This window comes from Alosa sapidissima, chromosome 12 (assembly GCF_018492685.1).
Source record: "Alosa sapidissima isolate fAloSap1 chromosome 12, fAloSap1.pri, whole genome shotgun sequence".
Taxonomy (NCBI): Eukaryota; Metazoa; Chordata; class Actinopteri; order Clupeiformes; family Clupeidae; genus Alosa; species Alosa sapidissima.
The window spans coordinates 20440028-20459829 of NC_055968.1; the positions used below are offsets into that span (position 1 = coordinate 20440028).

A 19802-nucleotide genomic window follows, 5' to 3' on the forward strand; every position below is an offset into this window, starting at 1 on the left:
TGGCTGGTGATCAAGATCGAGAGGGATAGCTCAAGTCACACAGCATTTTCCAAACAGGCTGGGATGTTGCACATGCACAGCGCAACTCATTAAACTCTATTAAACAGCATCCCCCCTCTCAGCAGAACAATGGTAAAGCCTCTCAGCCTGGAGGCATGGCCGCAGGCTGCCTGGCAGTGATAGGGAGCCCCCTGGGGCCTCCCCCCCCCCAAGTGCTGTCACCACCACACACCTCAGTCCAGCCCCCCCCCCCCCCCCATCACCTCTTTCTCCCTCACCACTGCAGGTGCCTTGCTTTCACCAAAGTCTATTGCACACTTTGATGTGGATTTATTAGCCATTTCTCTGGTTACTTGTTTGGTTAATATTTCTAGTTAGACCTTGCCAATGCCAATGCATAGACCATAACGAGTGTGAAATAGACTACTACATCCATGAAAAATATTTGATATACTCTTAGGCCACTGTCCATTTGTTGAATGACGAGTTGCTGCTCGGCGCTGTTGTGTTCCCCTAGTAACACCTGGGTCTCCTCTCTCTGTTCGGAAAGTAGGCTACCACAGAAGGTATTGGTATTCATGTTGCCATTTGTCACAGTGACAAGCAGGGGGTGGCGGAGATGTCAGTTGTACTAACTGCTAGGTTTCCCTCACAGGGCTCAGCTGCTGTCGTGTACCCACAATCTCGGATTCTTTTATTATTATTATTATTATTATTATTATTATTATTATTATTGTTTACAAATTCGCAATTGGCGTCTGGTAATAGGCCTGTTTTTCTATTTGCCTGTTTATTATTAAGATTATCTTTATTGTTTTTAATAAGTGCCCGATGGGTTCGCATGCGGTCATGACAAGTGCATTGCATGGATTTGACCAAGGATTTACCTTTCGACGCGTGCGTCCACGCTCGCACGCTCGCGCGTTCAGTAGTCGGGGGAGGACTACGGGTTGCAGAGCCAGAAGGCTGCGCGCGCAGCCTCGCTGTCACAGGACTACATCCTTCTTCAGGGGGTGGAAGAGCGAGTTTCCTTGCAGCAGCATCGGGACTATTTAGCCGTAGTGTCCATCAGCCCCGCTTTTGTCAGCAATCATATGCGTTGTACCCTATATCCACTGCTTGGTGCACAGTGGTCTGGCCTGGACGTCAACGTGTATTTTCTGTGCACAGTCAGAAACTGTCGCGGTGTCGCAGACTTGAGGGAAAACGAGCAATTGGTGGTGCTGCGCGGATGCATGAAACGGAGACGGAGAGAAGCCTGGAATAATGCGTGATTAAGGATATCCCCGATTGCTTGCCGTTATTTTGAGGCTGGACCTGAAAACCAACTGAAGGGTAGGCTGTGAGTTTCTGATGTAGGTGTCCAATAAGACAGAAATATGGTGTAATTGTATCAACACAGTCGGATGACATAATAGCAATAAAATAGAATGCATTAGGCTACATCCAAACGTCTATAGTCTTATCCCGTTATTGCGCATGGAAGGCTATCTGTAGGCTACATTTGTAGCGCGTGTACAACACATATTCGACTGTGGTATTTAGTTCAACACCAAGTTAATACGTAACAATCTATCGATTATTAATTATGTGGTGGAAATGCTTTTACAGGTTGATTTTGCCACGCAGGTGCGTTATCCGCCGGGTTTAAAAGGCTGCATGCCTTAAAGAGGCAGAACATGTTTTACCATCATCTGGCACTATTTCTCTGTGACAGTCATTTAATTGTCAGAAATGGAGAAGGCCCACGTTATAAGCCATGGAAATAACCGATTGTTGTGCAGTTGTAGACTACTTTGCCCCAGGGCTATCAGAATTAGGACGAGGCAACGAATTACCTGAGAGGACCGAACAATGAGCTGAGAGCTGGGCTGTCGTGTACATGTTTTATGTACAGTAAACAAAACAAATGTGATTCTTTGGCAACAGGCGTGTTTTGTTATGTGTAGTCTATGGTCATAACCTTTTCCGAACATATTTTATATGAGGAGTAGGCCTAGATGTTCTTTTGGAGGATTGGCAGATAGTCTAATGCTAATAAGACAGATGTGTGGTGAACATGTCCAACACGAGACTTTGTACCCGGAGGCGCATCGTTAATGATACTATCAGCACTCCTACAGTCGGCCAAGAAACTGAGTAGACTATTGGATAGGCAATTTTTTATCCTGATAACCACGACCAGTTCCATCATATTCACATTTATTGTTGTAATGTTCTCAACAACATTTGTCTTAATTTTGATCCTGAAATTCATTGTGATGGTAGTCTGTGAGATGTTTTCTTGAAAATATACGTCAAGTACACTGACAATATCTGCTAATTTGTAGCCTATTTCAGACTTGAAATTTGACTAGTAATGTAAGCAGACAATGTTCTTTGTGTGTGTCTTTTATTGCTGATTGGTTGCAGCCATCGCCTGAAGGAGGAGGCCTATCGCTAATTATACACATCTTGCTTTTCTGTAGCGAATACATTACCGTTTGGTGCGTGTTGTAGCTCCCCCTAAAAGAGGGATTCAGCTAAACACGAAAGTATTCTAATGTAGGCTACTTCTTTTTCACAATATTGCCCAATGCCCTATGTTTCAGTTATTTAGGTCCATATTCACGCATGCTGTTAAATACAACAGTATTAGTGACTGTCATTTTTTACAAGACTGAGCTGATTATGGATACAGGTTCCAAACTCAAGAGTAATGATGATAGATTCAGTTTGTTGTTAAGTTCTCTCATGTTATATAAATACAAAGTAGATGTCTATCAATCATCAGGAGTCATTAATTCGTTTTCCCTTGTTTTAAAGACTCACTGAACCTCACATCAAAAACACATTATCAGTATCAAAGGACAGAGAGGTGCTGTCTTATCAGACACAGACAAAATGTTACTCACATGTTTGCTATGCCTGGCAGTCAGTATTGGACAAGGCCTGAGCTTGGCCCGTCAAAGCAAGATAAATAAAGGAATGCTTTATATTAAATCAATGCAGCATTGTGATTGCCCAGCGTGTCACTAAATCCAGACATTCCTCCAGATTAAATTTGTGGTCCTTGGTGAGAGGCAGAGAGCATCACAAAATGCTTCTTAAACAGTTTTGTTAGTGAAGACAGCAGGCTACTGTGCTGCTCCATCACTAGAGCAGTCAAGGTCGGGGGGGGGGGGGGGGGGGGGTTAAGTGGTGTCAGGGTTACCGTCTTACTCAACAGTATTTATGTGCACACTAAATGTTCAGCTGTAGCTGATCAGTGGTCCTGCACTTCATTGACTCGCATATGTGCCTTTAAAAGCATTAGCTTGTGTTTGCAGTTTATTGGTCAACGCAGTTGGGAAGTGCACCAGGTCAGAAAGGTGGTCAGTTTTTGCTGACACACACACACACACACACACACACTGACCTTGGCTGATTTAGTGATGGAGCAGCGCAATGCTTCTTAATGCTTCTCTGCAAACACTCTTCAAATGTCGTACCGTCTGGTGAGTTTTGTCCTGTCAGGTTAGAGTGGTCTATTTCTTGTATTATACAACTGGTCCACAAGGTGTTTCTTAGTACAATGACACTACACCCTTTTCATGGCATTTCTTATTTACTGTAACTATTGCAATCTCAGAAATGGGAAAACTGTCAAACTGACCATCAGGCAGGCCTTCGAAAAACAGACTATTGGTGGATTTAATTCCTGGTCACTCATCTAATCTCAGATTATACTCAGGAGCTTTGCCCTTCTCTGGTTTTTGTTTGGCCAGGAGAAGAGGCTATTAGCTTTATCATCCTGCAAGGTGGGGTGTTTTTCGTTTGATTTGGGTATAGGTAAGGTGGGGCAAATAAACTTAAGCGGTCTGATGTGCAAAAATTCAGACCCTGAGGTGGTGATAAAAGGTAAGGAAGGGTCTTACACTTTAATGTGTCAGCTGAATCATGATGGTATGGTGTGTAAGTGCAGAATTTTGTGGAGAATTGTGTCATGGACAGTAACAATAAGAGCATCTTCTAGAGGGTATACGGTATATTGCATGAGGGATGTAGGAAGAATGTGATACTTAAAGATGCAGACTGAAATGCATGCAATTAAGCCAGACAAAGCGACACTGAAGAGAGTGAAACAAACACAGAAACATTGTGTGTGTGTGTGAGTGTGTGTGTGTGAGAGAGATGATGAGAAAGAGAGAGAGAGAGAGAGAGAGAGAGAGAGAGAGGATAACTGCGGAGTATTCCAATGACATATGAGATAAGGCTTTAATGTGTACCTATGATAAGAGGGAACAAGAGTAGATGTCTATCAGATGGCTTGTTGGTTTAGGTTTGTAACACCCTGCCCTCAGCCACCAACATTTGGTTCACTTTGTTTAGATACATTACTCAGTCTTTCCCCCATTTGTTGTGTCCCTGTTATTCTGCATTCATTACCTAAATGGCTATCCATCTTTTCCAGAACTGTTGTGTTTATTGCATTACGGCTTGTTTGAAGAGCTGATGAATTTGTCCATGGTAGTTAGCTTACAGCAGACAAGCACCGAAGCACCAGCTGCCAAGCCACCAAGATCCTCTTTATCGATTCTGTGAGATGAGAGGGGAAGTAAATACAAAGAACACAAGGAACTGATGGCAGCAGAATGTTTAGAATGTTCTATCAGTCGTTCTCTCCTCTGCATCAGGGTACGGCGTGAGCAGTTTGTTGTTTTTCTTCCCTGCGAGTTAACGCTATTTAGAGCGCAACCCCCTCAAAAGGGAGAGTGAAATGTGGAAACTATTACAGAAAAAGGGGGCAGGAATCCAATGTGGTCCTTTCAGCACGCAGCGTTGGTTGTGTGAGTGTCTCGATTTGTTGTTGCTCAGCCCAGTCCAACAACCCCCCCCCCCCCCCCCCCCCCACCCACCCAGCTTCTCGTTGTGGAGTCACAGTGGCTGCATTGGCGTTACAGGCCTTCGCCCTCCACCACCACCACCACCCTTACCACCAGTTTCTTCCAGGAAACCCATGTTGCATTTGAAACACTATACATGACACTCACTAAGTCCCTGTCATAATAGTGGTGTTGAGTTGCAGTGAGGATGGAATGGCTATTAGCCACATTGCTGTAATGATCATGACTGCGCAATAACAGATGCTCCAGTTTCTGAGCTGGTGGTTGTATTACCTCATATTTAATTAAAGACCTGTTTTACCACATGGTATTTATATCTTCCAGGTTGTCCCTGGAAATGGAAAAATGACAATCAGATGACCTCAGAATGATCTTTGGAATGATCTTCCTGGGGTCAAGTGGTGACATTGCGGTGTTAACAGGGTCAGAGGTCAACCAGCGTGTTAATATTCTGGTCAGGTAACGGTCGTTGAGGAGAGGTCATTTTAATGGTCATGCGTTTTTCATAGACAGCCTCCGACAGTTAACAAGCAACTTCGGCACCTTCACTACCATTTCCTCCCGTTCCTTTGGTCTTCACTCTAATTATTAACATAGCCTGCTTGCATGCATGTATGCCCGCGTGCGTGCGCCTGTGCCAGTGTCTGTATGTGTGTGTATATTTTCATTGCTCATTGCGTTAAAGTGTAGGGTAAAGAATACGGCTGAATGCACGTTGTGCAGATAATATCCATGTGTGTTTGCACGTGTGTGTGTGTATGTGTCTGTGCACAAGATGAACTACCAGTCTTGGGCCTCCGGTGCCGTAATTGCTGAAATGTTCCAGGCCCTGCTCTCTCGGCTCATGTGAGGCGGCCGGGGACTGATGTAAGTCCAGAGATCTGGCGCAGAGCACAGGAGCCCTAGGCAGCCCAAATGAGGCTCTCTCTCTCTGTGATAAGATCAGCACATGTTCTGCAGGTCTGGCCTCTGAGGTGGTCCTGATAGGTTTTGGACGAGGGGGGTTGGGGGGTTAGAGGGGTGGGGGCTCCTGGCCTGTTCAGCAGGTGGGCTCACTGACTGTTGGAGTGAGCTCATAGCTGGGTGCCAGGAAGCCTCTGCTGCCGTTTTTACTGGGCAGGGGATGGGTTGCTCTGGGTGGTGCGCCTTACGCTCACAGAGGACCTAGCGCCTGGTGTGTAAAAGTGAGTTCTGCCTTGCAAGTCACTTTAGAGCATCTGCTGCATGAATCAATGTAAACGCTAATGAGGCAAGAAGAGCCAGGCAGCTGGCGCTCCCGATTGGCCTTCTGCTCGCGCTGCTCCGCTATCTTCTCCCTCCTTTATTCTCTTCTCCCGTGTTTCCCAGGAATTAGTGGCCTGTTTTCAGCTAATTTCATCATCCCTGCGTTATCTCTGGCAGAACACCGTTTGATGACTAAATGTTTTAAATACGGATCAGACAAGTCAAGATGGTGGTGCTCCTTGTCATTGTGATCAGCGGGATGACTCAAAGTCTTGCTTACTAATCCGTCTTTGTCACTGTATTTCTCCTTCTTCCTCTAGTGGTTTTTCAAGTGTCTGTAACAGGGATACAACAGAACTGCACTCACATGATCCGAGCAGGGGTGTTGGGTGTTGGGTGTTGGGGTGGGTGGGAGGGAGCTAGAGAGGGTTGGAGAGAGAGGGAGAGCGAGAGATCAGTGAAGCATGAAGCTCTCGGTGCAGCAGTGCTGTCTGACCAGCCAAAACCCAGTCAGCTGAAAGAAAGCGTTCCACATGGCCAAAGTCAGTACCCACTGACCTGGGTTCAACACCCGTGAGTGCGTCCACCTCAAAGGGAGTTTACCCAGGAGTGCTCCGTCTTGCAGTGCGGTGGCATTCTGTTTCACTGTCGGTGCCAACAGAGGCTAACACTGACAACCAGCTGCTTAAACATGGACTCTGTGTCTATTGTGTGTGTGTTTGTGTTTGTGTGTGTGTGTGTGTGTGTGTGTGTGTGTGTGTGTGTGTGTGTTTGTGTAGTCTTTGCATGTGTGCACATAGGGGTTATTATGTCCATGTTCACTTTGATGATCTCATACACTATCATTCATACGGAGTGGACACCTCCCATTTATAGACACTATAAATACAGCCACGGTGTCTGCCAGAGCTGAGAGAAGGCCAAGGTTTAAGCACAAAGAGTTGATGCTATAAATACACACATGCTTGCATTAGATCATGGTATGTGTGTGTGTGTGTGTGTGTTTGTTTGCGAATCTATGCGTCTGCTAGGACACACAACCAAGTACCCCTTTTTTCTTTCAAGGAGAGCACTGTCCATAGCCCATCCCATAGCTCTGCTGAGTGGAAACAAGAGGATTGTGGGCTGTCTCCCTGAAGAATTACAGATCTAATCTATCACAGTCCTGTTACTGCGTCATGGCTGTGCCACAGTACAATAGAAAACAAACCCTGAGGGAAAGGGAGCTTCACCACAGCACTGCCTGCTAGAGCTGAGTTCCACATGGCAGCCATTTTGTCGAGATGTGGCGTGTAAAGGCCTCTGGTGGCTTGGCCCATCGGGAGTCCCTCTCTCTCTCTCATGACAAATTTCTGGCACCTCATCGAACTCCACTCTCCAGGCCTCTCTTTTTAGGTTTGTTTTTTATTGGTCGGCGTTTTTCATTCAGCACACTGGAGTTTGTTTATTTACTGTCCGTGTCTTTTGTTTTGCTTAAGGCTAGTATGAAAAGTGGCCTTTGTTGCTAGCTCTTCACTTGCTATGGCCTGTGTGGCAGATCAAAAGATGATGATGAGGCTGCTTTGGACGATGGAGCACTCTGCCACCAACAGAGCTACCTCCCCCAAACAAGCTGGAATCAATGAGGGGGAGGACGCCGAATGTCCACGCCACCAGAAAAATCCAATGATGGATTTATTAGAGCAGCGTTGGCATGACAACTGTGTCTGGTCTGTGCAGAAAAAAAAATCACTTTACAGTTACTAGCGTGCTACCAGGGTTTGGGTTATCCTTTTTCTTGTCACATTTTATGTGATACTTCTGGGCATTTGAATGTGTTTTTGATTATTTAATGTATATACTCCAGTGTTTAATCCCAAACTGATTGGAAAATGGAGGTGGTTCTGGTGGTATAATAATGTGCCCTCCAAACAGTGCTGAAATGAAAAGTGTGGTGGTTTCATTGTTTGTGTTTTTAACAGCAGGCTGTGTATGACTTGGCTGTTCTAAATATAAAAGGCTACGATAATAGCACTCAGAGTCTTATAGTGACACAGACGGCAATAGTTAACAAGTGTAGGCAGGACAGTTAATTGTAGGTTTGGTCTCAGTATTTTTTTTTTCAGAGGCTTTGTGCGTAAATGGAAGCGAGTCGGCGCTATTCATTGGTTGGATTTTACAAGATTCTCAGCTGGAATGCAATATCTTAAGGGATAAATCATCTCGAATGCCGACGACCCACCTTGTTGCCTTTCCAACTTGGGATTATAATTTATAGACTTTTTCCCTCTCTTGCTCACTTTGGATTTATGTCTAGAGTTTTGGCCGGCTGACTCACAGACATTAGACCAACAGAGTGAGATTCATGGGACTAATAGCATTCGGGACACATGCATTTGTTTTCCAAACACTTTGATACAAACAACCTCAGGTTTTTTGCCAGGTTATTGATCTGATGAATTGCAGTCCTTGGCAAGGAGAGTACAATGTCACATGTTGTCGATAAATTGAAGACAGGTCTGTGAAATGTCTCTTTCTCTCTCCATACACACTCTGCACCTTCATACATTCACTGGCCTTAAAACACAATATGGCGGTTGGTGAATTCTCCCAGAAAAGACCCCTTTATAAATTCCCCGTCATAAATTTAGTTGGTCTCACCCCGCTGACAATTTTGTTGTAAATGTGTTTTTTTTTTTTATCTGAAGGAACAGATTCTGTTGTGGTTCTCATTAAACATATGCATCCACTTAGCCTGTGACCTAATTTAGGATTTTTTTTCCTTTAGACTGCCAACACGGGCTGAGGCACTGTGTACAAATGCATTTCACAAGCACTGCCCCGCAAATGGCAGGTTTCAGGGCAGTATAACATATTTCTTCTTGAGTTCCAACTGGCCTCAAAGCCTTCGGTATAAATGTATCCCGTATATTTAGATTTTTTTTCAGAATATAGCTCACCATAGGCTGTCTGTGTGTTCAAATGAAAAGCTTCCCCCCAGCAAGTAACTGCACATGGCTTATTACCCCGAGCTTAACCTCTTCAACTGGGGGCTTAAGCCTTAGGAGGGGAGTAGGATGGGGGGGGGGGGGGAGAGGGAAGTTGGAAGAGAGAAGGTATAGGACAGTAAAATGCTCTCTGCGTTTGTAATCAGGGGGAACCAGGCATGCCATGGACAGAAAAAATATATAATTATTATTGCCCCCGCCACCCTCAATCCGAGTCCCACTGCTCTGGGTTCAGGGGTCCGGAGACATGCCAGAGGGTTTAACGCAGGGACGAGAGAGGAGGCCTGATCCTGAGTCAGTCTGGCAGCCTTTATATGTGCTCGTCTGCCCATATGCCTCTTTGTTTATGAAAGGAACTGAAAGCACACAGATAAGCCCAGTGGTCCTTCAAGATAAGGCCCTCCAGCTAAATGTCATGGGGATGTGACTGATTTTTTCCCACCAGTCTCAAATTTATATCACCACTCTGGAATTACCAAGAGAATATTTTGTCAGTAAGCAAGGACTATTTAGATAAAAGGGTCATGTTTTTAGTTGCTACTAAACCATGGTAAATGCACTCAGAAACTATGTAATTATATAATGGCTTTATGTAGCTGCTATTTCCCCAGTTGTTCTTTTAAAGTTGCTTTCTACATAGAAAATACAAAATCAATGTATTTTTATTCATGGCCTTTATGTTCAACACACATAAAGTCATCTCTGTATAAATGCTAAGTAGCTAGCAAAGAGTGTTCTTTTTGTTAATATGAACTTATTATGCTCAAGAAGAAAAAAAACTCTCTTGCTTTGGAAAAAAACGAGACTGTTTACAATAGCGTGGCGTCCGTGTGTTTGGCTCTGCACCTCTTTCAGCCTCCCCCGTCATATTCTCCCTCTCCTTCTCTGTTTCTCTCTTTCCCTTCTCTGTCTCACTCTCCATATATCTCTCTCCCTCTGTCTGTCTGTCTGCCAAAGGGAGGCTTTAGTTTAGTCAGCGCCAGCATTTTATGTAATAAATTCCACACACACACACACACACTCCGCACACACACACACACTGGCATATAAACAAATAACCAAGACTCCCTAAGAGTTAATTTGATTTAATCCCCTTCCCCTCCCCCTCGTAGAATTAAAGCCATACTTCCTTTTTTCATGGTAGATACGCTGAAGCTCTCTGTCTGGGCTTGGCCTCTCCTGTATCACTATGTTTCGGGGTTGATTGTGGACTCTGCAGTTACATCATACTAATCTCTAATTCTTGTAGCAACCAGATGGTTCACGCATCCAAGGGAGGCCCTGGAAAATGTCTTGATTGTCTATTTATATGAATGCTGTTTAGGGCCATAATCAACATCTTGGGCTAATGCAGTGCACTGCATGCAATTTTCCCTCTCAAACATCTATTTTGTGTTTTCCTCCTCTTCCAGGATTGACAAAGACCACCTTCAGAAAAGTGAAGGAATATCATGCATTTGTCACCCACCAGCAGCTGAAGAAGATCTCAATAACCAGAGGCCATGGAGGACCCCTACAAGGACAGCATTCCTGTGGACATGGGGAGCACGCAAGGCGAAATGTGCTCCACTGGAGGAACCGTAGGAGAGGGCATTGGTAAATTAGAAGATGACGGGAATCCTGTCATTCCTAACGAGGCATGGAATGTTGGCTCACCAACCTTGACCAAGAGGTCCCTCTCGCCAATGTTGGGTGTGCCTGGCACGACGCCTGTTGTAACTCAGACAGCTGACTCGCCAGGAGGGGTTGCTCTCAAAATGGCCACCACGGTTCTTCAGCCCATCTGCCTGGGGGACAGTCCAATGATGTTGCCTATTCTGGCAGGCACAGCTGGCCCACAGGTGGCGCAACCAGGCACAGCGCCATACTTGGTCACCGCCCAAGGTCCCGTCTCCCTGCCTCTGGTGCTGGAGCAGCAGGTCTTCCAGCACCTAACGCCGCAGCTCCTGCAGCAAGCAGGCTGTCCTACCCTCTCCTTACCAAACAACATCTTGTGCCAGAATGCCTCGTTGGCACTCGCACCACCCCCATCGTTGGATCAGAAAGGAGCAGCTCCCATGTTGGACCAGAGCTTGCTCACCCTTCTGCAGAACCCCAACTTTGCTGCTATCCTGCAGGACCTCTTCCCTTCCCAGGCGAACCCTTCGCCCACCTGTCATTCTGCTGGTTCCCCCCAGCCGGACCTTTTCTCGACTGGATTCTTCCCACCACCACCCCTTTCCCACCCCTACAGCTCCCCACTGGCTACCCTGATGCCTCCACCCACCCTGCTGGTCCCCTATCCCATCGTCGTCCCTCTACCAGTGCCTCTTCCTATCCCAATTCCCATCCCTATCCCTGTCCCGCAGCAGGCAGAGGACTCCAAAGTGGCTCCAGACCCCCCAAAGCCAGTGTGTACTTTGAGCCAGGGTACGCAGACATCGACAAAAGATTTTGGCCTTAGCATGCCATCACCTAGTGTTGAGACTGGCCCATCCATGCACCTGTCTCCTTTGCCATCTTGTCTTTCTGTGCCAGAGGGAGAGGTTCTGGACCTGTCGATCCGGGCACCTCCCATAAAGACAAAACAGGAAGTGCCATGCCAACAAGACAGTGTCCTTGACCTGTCCGTTGGTGGCGTTAGAAAGACCTGTATCCAGTCCTGCAGTTCCAACGGGAGCATGGAGGGTGAGAGAGATCGTACCCGTCACTCGGGCGAGGACATAGGCACGGGAGCTATATCTTTAGGGGTGTTGCGGCCAGTGGAGTGCTCTCCCAAGCTGGACTCGAAGCTCCTCAGTGGCCTAGCGTCCTTAGAGTTTAGCCGGCAGCACAAGTGGGTTGTGGATAGCGCTGGTAGTAGCTCGATGGCCGGTACAGTCCATGACGGAGCGCTTGGTGCAGGGGGGAACATAGAGATTGTCAGCACTTCACAGACAGCCAAGGTCATTGTGTCTGTCAAGGATGCCATGCCGGCCATCTTCTGTGGCAAACTGAAGGGTCTCTCTGGCGTCTCCACCAAAAACTTCTCCATCAAGCGGGATGCCAGCCAGGGTGGCTACGCGGCCTTGCCCAGGATGCCGGGGGACCAGCGGGGCAGCGATTCCAACGACCCACTCAAAAAAATGTCGAAGAACAGATCCATCAAATTGAAAAAGGTCAGCTCCCAGGAGATCCACATTCTCCCAATAAAGAAACAGCGACTGGCAGCCTTTCTCCCCAGGAAGTGAGGGCACGGCACTGGCAGGTGCTGAGAGAGGGAGAGCAGCGTAGCATTTTTGGATTTCGCAGACATTCATGACAGCCTTAGAGGGTCCAAACACGAACCAGGCTCTGGGATACTCTCCAGTCTGTCCAAACAATTCAGGCCAGTCCAAGCAGTCTTTGGTACACAAGACAGGCACTTGACCCCGTTCTTTAAAACGTAATCAGTTGCATGATTGGAGGGGCTGCGTCGACAACACAGAGAATGCATCAAAGGCAAAAAGACACCCGGAAAGGAAAGTTGTGACAGCAGCCAAATGACACACTGCTGCACAATTCACTCGAGGTCTCTTCCTGATGCATGTGCCTAACAAGCATTTTCATTTCGGTCACATGTATCCATGAATCATTCATGAGGCTTATCCCAGAGTTTAATCAGACATTAATATTCATGCGGCTCCGTGCTGAAACTCAGCCAGCTGCCTCGAGCCATCAGCGGTGAATTCCTCCAACACCCCCAAACACATAATATCTGATATCGCGGGAATCAAGGGAAATCCATATCACATATCTGTTTAACACACAGTCAGCGTGTTATGATCTAAATATCCATATAATTTTACCTTATGTGGTTTTATTTTTTATTGTGCCTAGGAAATGAGTGTGTGTGTGGGGTGGGGTGGGGTGGGGGGTTGGCCTTTAAACTTCACCCATGGTGGGAAATCGCTGTATTAATCAGTGGCTCAGTCAACCGGAGCATCTTCTTTGATGCAGAGCGGGCTTAGCATGGCAGGCTAATAATGACTTGGCAGAGGCACGGGCCTCACTTTCATTAACTTTAATGAACATCGGAAATGGCTGTCAGTGGCAACAAAGCACAGTTTTCATCATTTCATCCTAAAGAAGGGAGAGAAAAGAAAATGTATTTTCTTTCCTGCCCCCAAGAATCGAAACAAAATTATCTTCAAGGGCAGATGGCGAAAAAACACAAATGATGATTTGATGATGTGGGTGAGCACACTCCTCTGGTTTTTGTCTAGTTTCCGACCCTGTTCTTTTTTGCAAAGTTACTTTTCAGCGTGAATGAAAATAGATATTTGATTGCTAATTAGGAGCAGTTTCAACATCATACATATAGACCTTTTCAACCACAAAAAAATACCACAGAAATTTCAAGCTTTGACACAAACGTGTCACTTGCAACTAACAGATATTTAGCTTGACAGAATACAAACTTCTCTGAATAAGGGGGACATATGTTTTCATCTATAAAATTTAATAGACCATATGTGAAAACAGAAATACTGATTTCCCTGACAGCATTTGCAAAATGTATCAGTTAAGTGAATCCTGTTCCTGTTCACATCTGTTAGTTGCAAGTGATAAAACAAAACAAAATTTTGCGTGATACCCAATTTTGCAATATCCAGCAAAGGTCTGCCACTTGCACAGTTTAACAATACATTGTCATTTTTGTGGTTTTCCCCAACTCCATTGTGATATGCCCTTTTCATTTCTCACTTGTAACATTGTTTGTGTGTGTGTGTGTGTGTGTGTGTGTCACACTATGTGAATCAAAGAAGATAGACACTCAATGGTCGGAGACAAAATGTCGGGCATGGTGTCTCCTCCCATCTCTGAAGTGGTATTTCATGCCTTCGTCTGTTTCCTCATGGTCTTACTGTGTAATCATGGCATCTTATGATCTCACGGGCTGATGAGAGACTGAGTGTGTTTATGTGAGCGTGTTAACCCAAGGCGGAAAGACGTTTCCATGGCAGCCCATGCTGTAATGAAAACTGACATGTAAATGTTGGCTTTTGGAATACAGGGGGGAGGGAGGTGGGGGGTTCAGAAAACTGGGAAGAACTTCAGATGTTTTCCTCCAAAGAGTGGTAATTCAATATCTGACATGAATGGGCGCCTTTATTTGATAGATGTTACATAAACTTGTGTTGGTAAATTTCAAAATGGTCATGTTTGGAATTGAATTACAACACACCAGTTTATTCCCTCTACCAGCTTATATCTCACCTTAAACAGTATACTCTTAAGCTGGTAAACTATGGGGCAATGTGAAATAAAATAAATTGATGTAAGCTTTGGGCTCATAGTTTCAACTCTACGCCAAAGAAGTATTGGTTTGGCCTGGGGTGCACTGTCCATCATGTACATAATAATGGCTATGACTGAAATGACCTACTGTGAAGTATGGAAGACAAAAAGGCCAGTTGGTGGTCATGAATTATGGACGTACTATAAAGTACTATGCTGAAGTGTCTATGAAAAAACACCTTTTGCACTGTGGACTTGATACTGGTGAATGGAGGGTTTCGTACAGGATGTTATTTATTTCTTTGCTTTGCAGAAAACGTAGACCTGTTGATGATGCCATGTCTGTACTACCGTGTTGAGTGAATGAATAAATCAGTTTCAGATTTCTGTGAAATATCCTGTGAATCTGTGGCATAAATCTGTCAATCAAAAAACAAACCACTCAGATCCACTGTGGAAACAGAAACATGTATGCATTTGGGTATGCTGGTGTAATGTGCTTGCTAGTTTGAATGAGCAACTTTTTACAGGGCAGTAAAAAGGAAACAAATGCCTCAAAGTTCCGTCAAAACTGCTAATCTTCTCCTCTAGAAAACAACATAGACTAAATTAGCAGCAGATTCCTCCTCCCTTTTCTGGCACAGAAATGTAATTAAAAAAAGAAACGGCAAGATACAAAAAATATTTCCTTTCATCTTCACTGCATTTAAATGGGACTCGCGTGTTTTAAAACTTGAATCTGTGCTGACAGTCTTGCACATTAGCAGTCAGGTGGCAAGTGTTAAGACTTAGATAGCTTGCCATGCCAAGTACGTTTTCCCTTTATTTTTGACAACCAACAAACAACCACTGCGTCAGAGCCATATTTTGCTTTTGCTTTTTGTTTTGAGTAAGGAAGGAGCATTGAGACTGTTTGTATACTACGTGAATTTATTTATGTTTCAGGAAGAGTTGTCCTTGATACTTGTTGTAATGTACAAGACATATTTTGTAGGTATTGGTATTTAAGTATTGAATGAGGATTTTCTACAGGTAACCAGAAAATGATGACTTTTTGTAAAAATTAAGTGAAGAAAAAATGAATGAAAAAATAAATGGTTTGGCAACGTTTCATCTTTTAATTTGTTCAAAATCTTGTGTTAATGTGTTTGTTAGGGTGTGTCACCCTTTAATTATTACATAATTAAATAATTGTACCAAAAAGGTGTGTGCTCGGTGTCCTGTTCTTCAGTCATTTCAAAGGTGAAATTAGCAAGTTACTGTAACATTTACTGTCCTCATATCACTATTGGAATAATCGATCAAAGTGTGCTAGAATCTTTGATCCGAGTCTGAAGCAAAAATGTGGTGGGGAATTTTTTTTTTTTTCAGAAAGGGTAAAGCAGACAGGCATACAGTCATTTTTGTTTAATGTATGGCACAAAGAAAAAAAAAAAAAATCACAAAAAGTTCAACAGATGGACAGCGACTATTAAAACAGAGAGGTGACACATTAAACACCCCAGAAATGCTTAATTACAAAATTCGGATCAAAACAAACACTTCAACCTGAGAGATCTCAAAGTAAAGCAAGGCATTTTTTGATGTAGTAATTTGCAGGGTCATGTTCTCAGCTACAAGTGTATTAAAAGGCAGTATGAAATACATTGTCTAGAATCCCCCCCCCCCCCCCCCCCAACCCAACCCACCACCCTTAACTTCACATTTTCTACCCTTTCATATATGTTATGCTTAAAATATTTCTTTTCTACAAAAATGTACATTCCTGTTGCTGATATTTATGGTGAAACCCATAAAACACTATAGAAGTTTGTTTGTCGATATAGATAACATCAATGTATGTATGGGACGTCTCTATTAGATCAGGAGGTCTGGTTGCTTTCTGACTGGTTTTACCACTAGAGCGAAACGCTATCTGGAAAAGCCCTTGTAGTCATACAGAAGCTCTATATGCCCATCACAGCTCTCTTCCGAAATAAATAAAGAAAAACAAAACAAGGCCATCTGCAGATTTATAGTGACTGACTAACTCAGGAATAAACAAGCTGCAAATAAACGGACCTGTAGTCAAGTGCTCGGCACAACAGGGGGCAGTAATCTGGAGATGCAATTCATCCTCGCACACCACCGCAAAATTTAGGTCTGGGTCTTCTTCAAGAGGCGACATTCTGGAGCTCAGGATCCGCAGTCAATACCAAGGACACAAGTCACCAGTACATAAGGAGACCTTCACAATGTTGTGACATTGTTTGGCTACATTCAGTTTCGTACGACACTGAAAATCATGTAAATGAAATCATCATCAGTGCGACAATGACAAGTAGGTTTCACTGGATGCTTCTTCACGTAGACCATAATATTGAAACATACTAAACAAAAAGAAATAAAACTAAAAGGGAATCCAAGGGACAGAATAAAGCATAACTCAGACACTTCAATTGTAAAAGAATGAGAAACGTCACTGTATTCCACTTAAATATTGTGTATACAATAATATTGTGTATACAATAATAGCTTAGACAGTCAGCTTGGATTCAAGCTACGCATATAAAAACTGTGGTCTGCATTTAACTGTTAAGTCCAGTATTGCTGGCTTACCCTGTTGTGACTTTGTACTGTATGATCATCAATCACTATGAAGTGAGGACATTCCACATATCTGTACAGTAGCTTACACTGAGGAAGTTTCCATTTCTGTTGAGGTCTTCGGACTCCTTACTTCATGAGAAGCAATCACATGCAAGTCACCACAACGGACATTTTTTAACAAGCTTTTTTCTCTTTTTCACAAATGGAAAAACAGAACCCCAGAGAGAGAGAGAGAAAAAAAAGAATACATATACACTGTATGTATAACGGGATTGGAGGAGTCACAGAAGTCCCAAAAGAAACAGGTAAGTTTCATCTGGATTGAGACAAATTTGTGTCACAAATGAAACACCCTCTGTGACCAGTCATTTTCCAGAAATATAAGCTATGTAATAGTTATAATGGGGATAATAATGATGGCAGAAAATGAGAAACAACCAGGATGCAGTACATGTCCAAAATGCCATGTGCAATAAACCAAGTTGTTACTTCCAGTAGTGAGGGGAATGTAAGTGATCTGATTTCCTTTAAACAAAAACATAACACACAAAACCATTTTAGTCTGTTGAATGTGTCTCTTGACCCCTCTATTTGTCTGTGCTGAGTTCTGAGAAGTAAAAGTCTTTTCCTTTCTGGTTGGTCTTGTTTAAATAGTCTATTATTTGGTGTAGAAAAAGGCTTTTCAAGAGGCATTATACAAGCAGTGCAGAACAGTTCTCTCCCAAATCCAGCTGTTATAAAACTATCCAGCGTTTACAAACTTCTTGCTTATCCAACTGAAACGTTTATAATTTGTAATGATACAAAGTTTCAAAATAATTTAGCTTGACAATTCATCACCCCGCCGGTCTTCCACGACGACTCCGAAAGCAGAGGGGCAATGTTGACTTAAGAAACCGTTTCGGCCCGTCTTTATCGCCCATCCCCATTACCGAATGCTCAGTGGAGGGCTGCATCCATCTTTCTGGAGGGGGAGGGGGGACGACGACCATGACAACGCACCCCGCTGCTGAATGTTTGCACAACAGCGGGGTGGCCTGAGAGCAGAAGACGAACGAACCATCACAGAGTTGATGTGCATGTTGTGTCCAGAGTTCTGTAAACATAGGCAGTGGGATGTGTGTGCGCTCTCTTTTTTTTTTTTCTTCATCGGGTTTTGGAGCCCAAACCGAGGAGCGGTGGCGGCGGACTGCACTCTCGTGTGACACTTGATGAGGTAACGTGGTCTCGTCTGTTAACGACTACACACACATACACGCACTCATGCAGCACATCACGCACATCACTCATGCTCTCCCTCACACACACACACAAAGTTTAGAATCCCATCAAGAGCCAAGGCCAGCAAAGAGTGGCAGTTTCAAAAATGGAGACATTTCCATTTCAAAATGGAGACAGTCAACTTTTCCTCGGCTCTCTGACTTGTCAGATCGTCCCTCTTCTCACTCAACAAAGCTTCTCACACTGGTGATGTCTCTGTCCTTACATACTCACATACTTCTTTCCCTCTCTGATGGGGCCGGTCCCTATCTTCCTGTCTCTTTACCTTTACCCTCCCCCCCCCCCCCCCCCCCTCTCTTTTTCTCAGGTCTTTTGTTGTGTCGGTTAGCAATGGCTATGTTTATGCCTCTGGTTGCGGCTTTCTGCTGGGGTCTCTTTGTCTGTCTTTCTCAGCAGGGTTAGACAGCAGAGAGCCAGCCTTCGGCCTGCAGACACAGGAAGGATCCATGTCTCTCCCAAGGCCATGCGTCCAGCCAGCCTCCCTTGTGTCTCTTGTGTCTCAGTGTGGACCCAGCTGATGTAGCAGGGCGCTCCAAGCCATGCCAGGAACCGTCTCGTCATCTCCCTCCGCCTCCTCAGATATCGCAACCCCCCCCCCGCCCCGCCCACCCCCCACGCACACACCCCTCCGGTTTCAAGTCTATCGCAGTCTGCTGCAGTTTCTTTGTATATTGCCTCTTTCGTCCAGTCTGTCAGCGGGGTGGGACGGGGAGGAGGGGGGGAGAGGGGGGAGGGGATTTAGTGCTTCCCTTGCTTCAGTCTCTCGATGTGGTGGCAGAGCTTCAGCGCCGGGCCCAGCTTCAGGCCCATGTACTTCATCACCATGTCGCTCCGCAACAGCATCAGGGCCTTCCCGTCAATCTCCTGCAGACACACGGACATCACATTACTGAGAGCTGGGGGAGGCAGACGCTGCCTTATAACGCACTCACAGTGAGGATAGCAGGACTCATGGGGGAATCCCATGTGACCACAGCAGACAGCGGTAATGTAAAAGAGAGTGGGCTCTTTGGATGGCTGTGAGAGACTGTTAGAGACAGTGGGCGTGTGTGTGTATGTATGTGTATAATATATATATATATATATATATATATATATAATATATATATATATATATATATATATATATATATATATATATATATATATATATATATATATATATACACACACATACATACAGACACACACACACACACACACACACACACACACACACACACACACACACACACATATATATATATATATATATATATATATATATATGTGTGTGTGTGTGTGTGTGTGTGTGTGTGTGTGTGTGTGTGTGTGTGTGTGTGTCTGTAAGGGAGAGAGAAAGAGGTGCTGGTAAACTGTGAGGTGAAGGTGGGGCCGGTGTGTGTGCGCTCGAGCGGAGAACAGCGCGTGCTCCTGTGAAGGACGACTGGACGAGACGTGATGTTCCCCAGAGACACCAGTCCGCTCACGGGAGACAAACGGGTGTCTGCCAGGTGAAGTCTAAACAAAGATGACTCATGCCGTCTCTCCAAACAGCAGACTTCTTCCTTCTCTCTCTCTCCCTTTCACTCGGTTTCTTTCTCCCCCTCTCTTTCCACTCTCACTACATGGGCTGTTT

The 19802-nt window shown here is 44.7% G+C and overlaps 2 protein-coding genes across 6 annotated transcripts in view; one reads left to right on the forward strand and one right to left on the reverse strand.

Moving 5' to 3' along the window:
- The first annotated feature begins 1018 nt into the window (after positions 1–1018).
- On the forward strand, positions 1019–15400 carry zmp:0000001174 (retinoic acid-induced protein 2). Of its 3 annotated transcripts, none has more exons than XM_042056084.1 (2): positions 1019–1355; positions 10489–15400. In XM_042056084.1, exon 2 carries the CDS (start codon positions 10579–10581, stop codon positions 12283–12285), a length of 1707 nt encoding a protein of 568 aa, XP_041912018.1. In that variant the 5' UTR covers positions 1019–1355; positions 10489–10578; the 3' UTR covers positions 12286–15400. The 3 variants fall into 3 exon arrangements, with proteins under 3 accessions (XP_041912018.1, XP_041912019.1, XP_041912017.1); XM_042056085.1 differs by having other exon boundaries at positions 1019–1342; XM_042056083.1 differs by having other exon boundaries at positions 1019–1335.
- Positions 15401–15706: 306 nt separating this feature from the next.
- LOC121677391 (sex comb on midleg-like protein 2) overlaps positions 15707–19802 on the reverse strand; it is a 29472-nt gene continuing 25376 nt past the window's right edge. For all 3 annotated transcript variants that reach the window (XM_042056079.1, XM_042056080.1, XM_042056078.1), the window contains exon 15: positions 15707–19048. In XM_042056079.1, the coding sequence (XP_041912013.1) occupies positions 18923–19048 (126 nt within the window). In that variant the 3' untranslated portion in view covers positions 15707–18922. The remainder of the gene's footprint in view (positions 19049–19802) is intronic.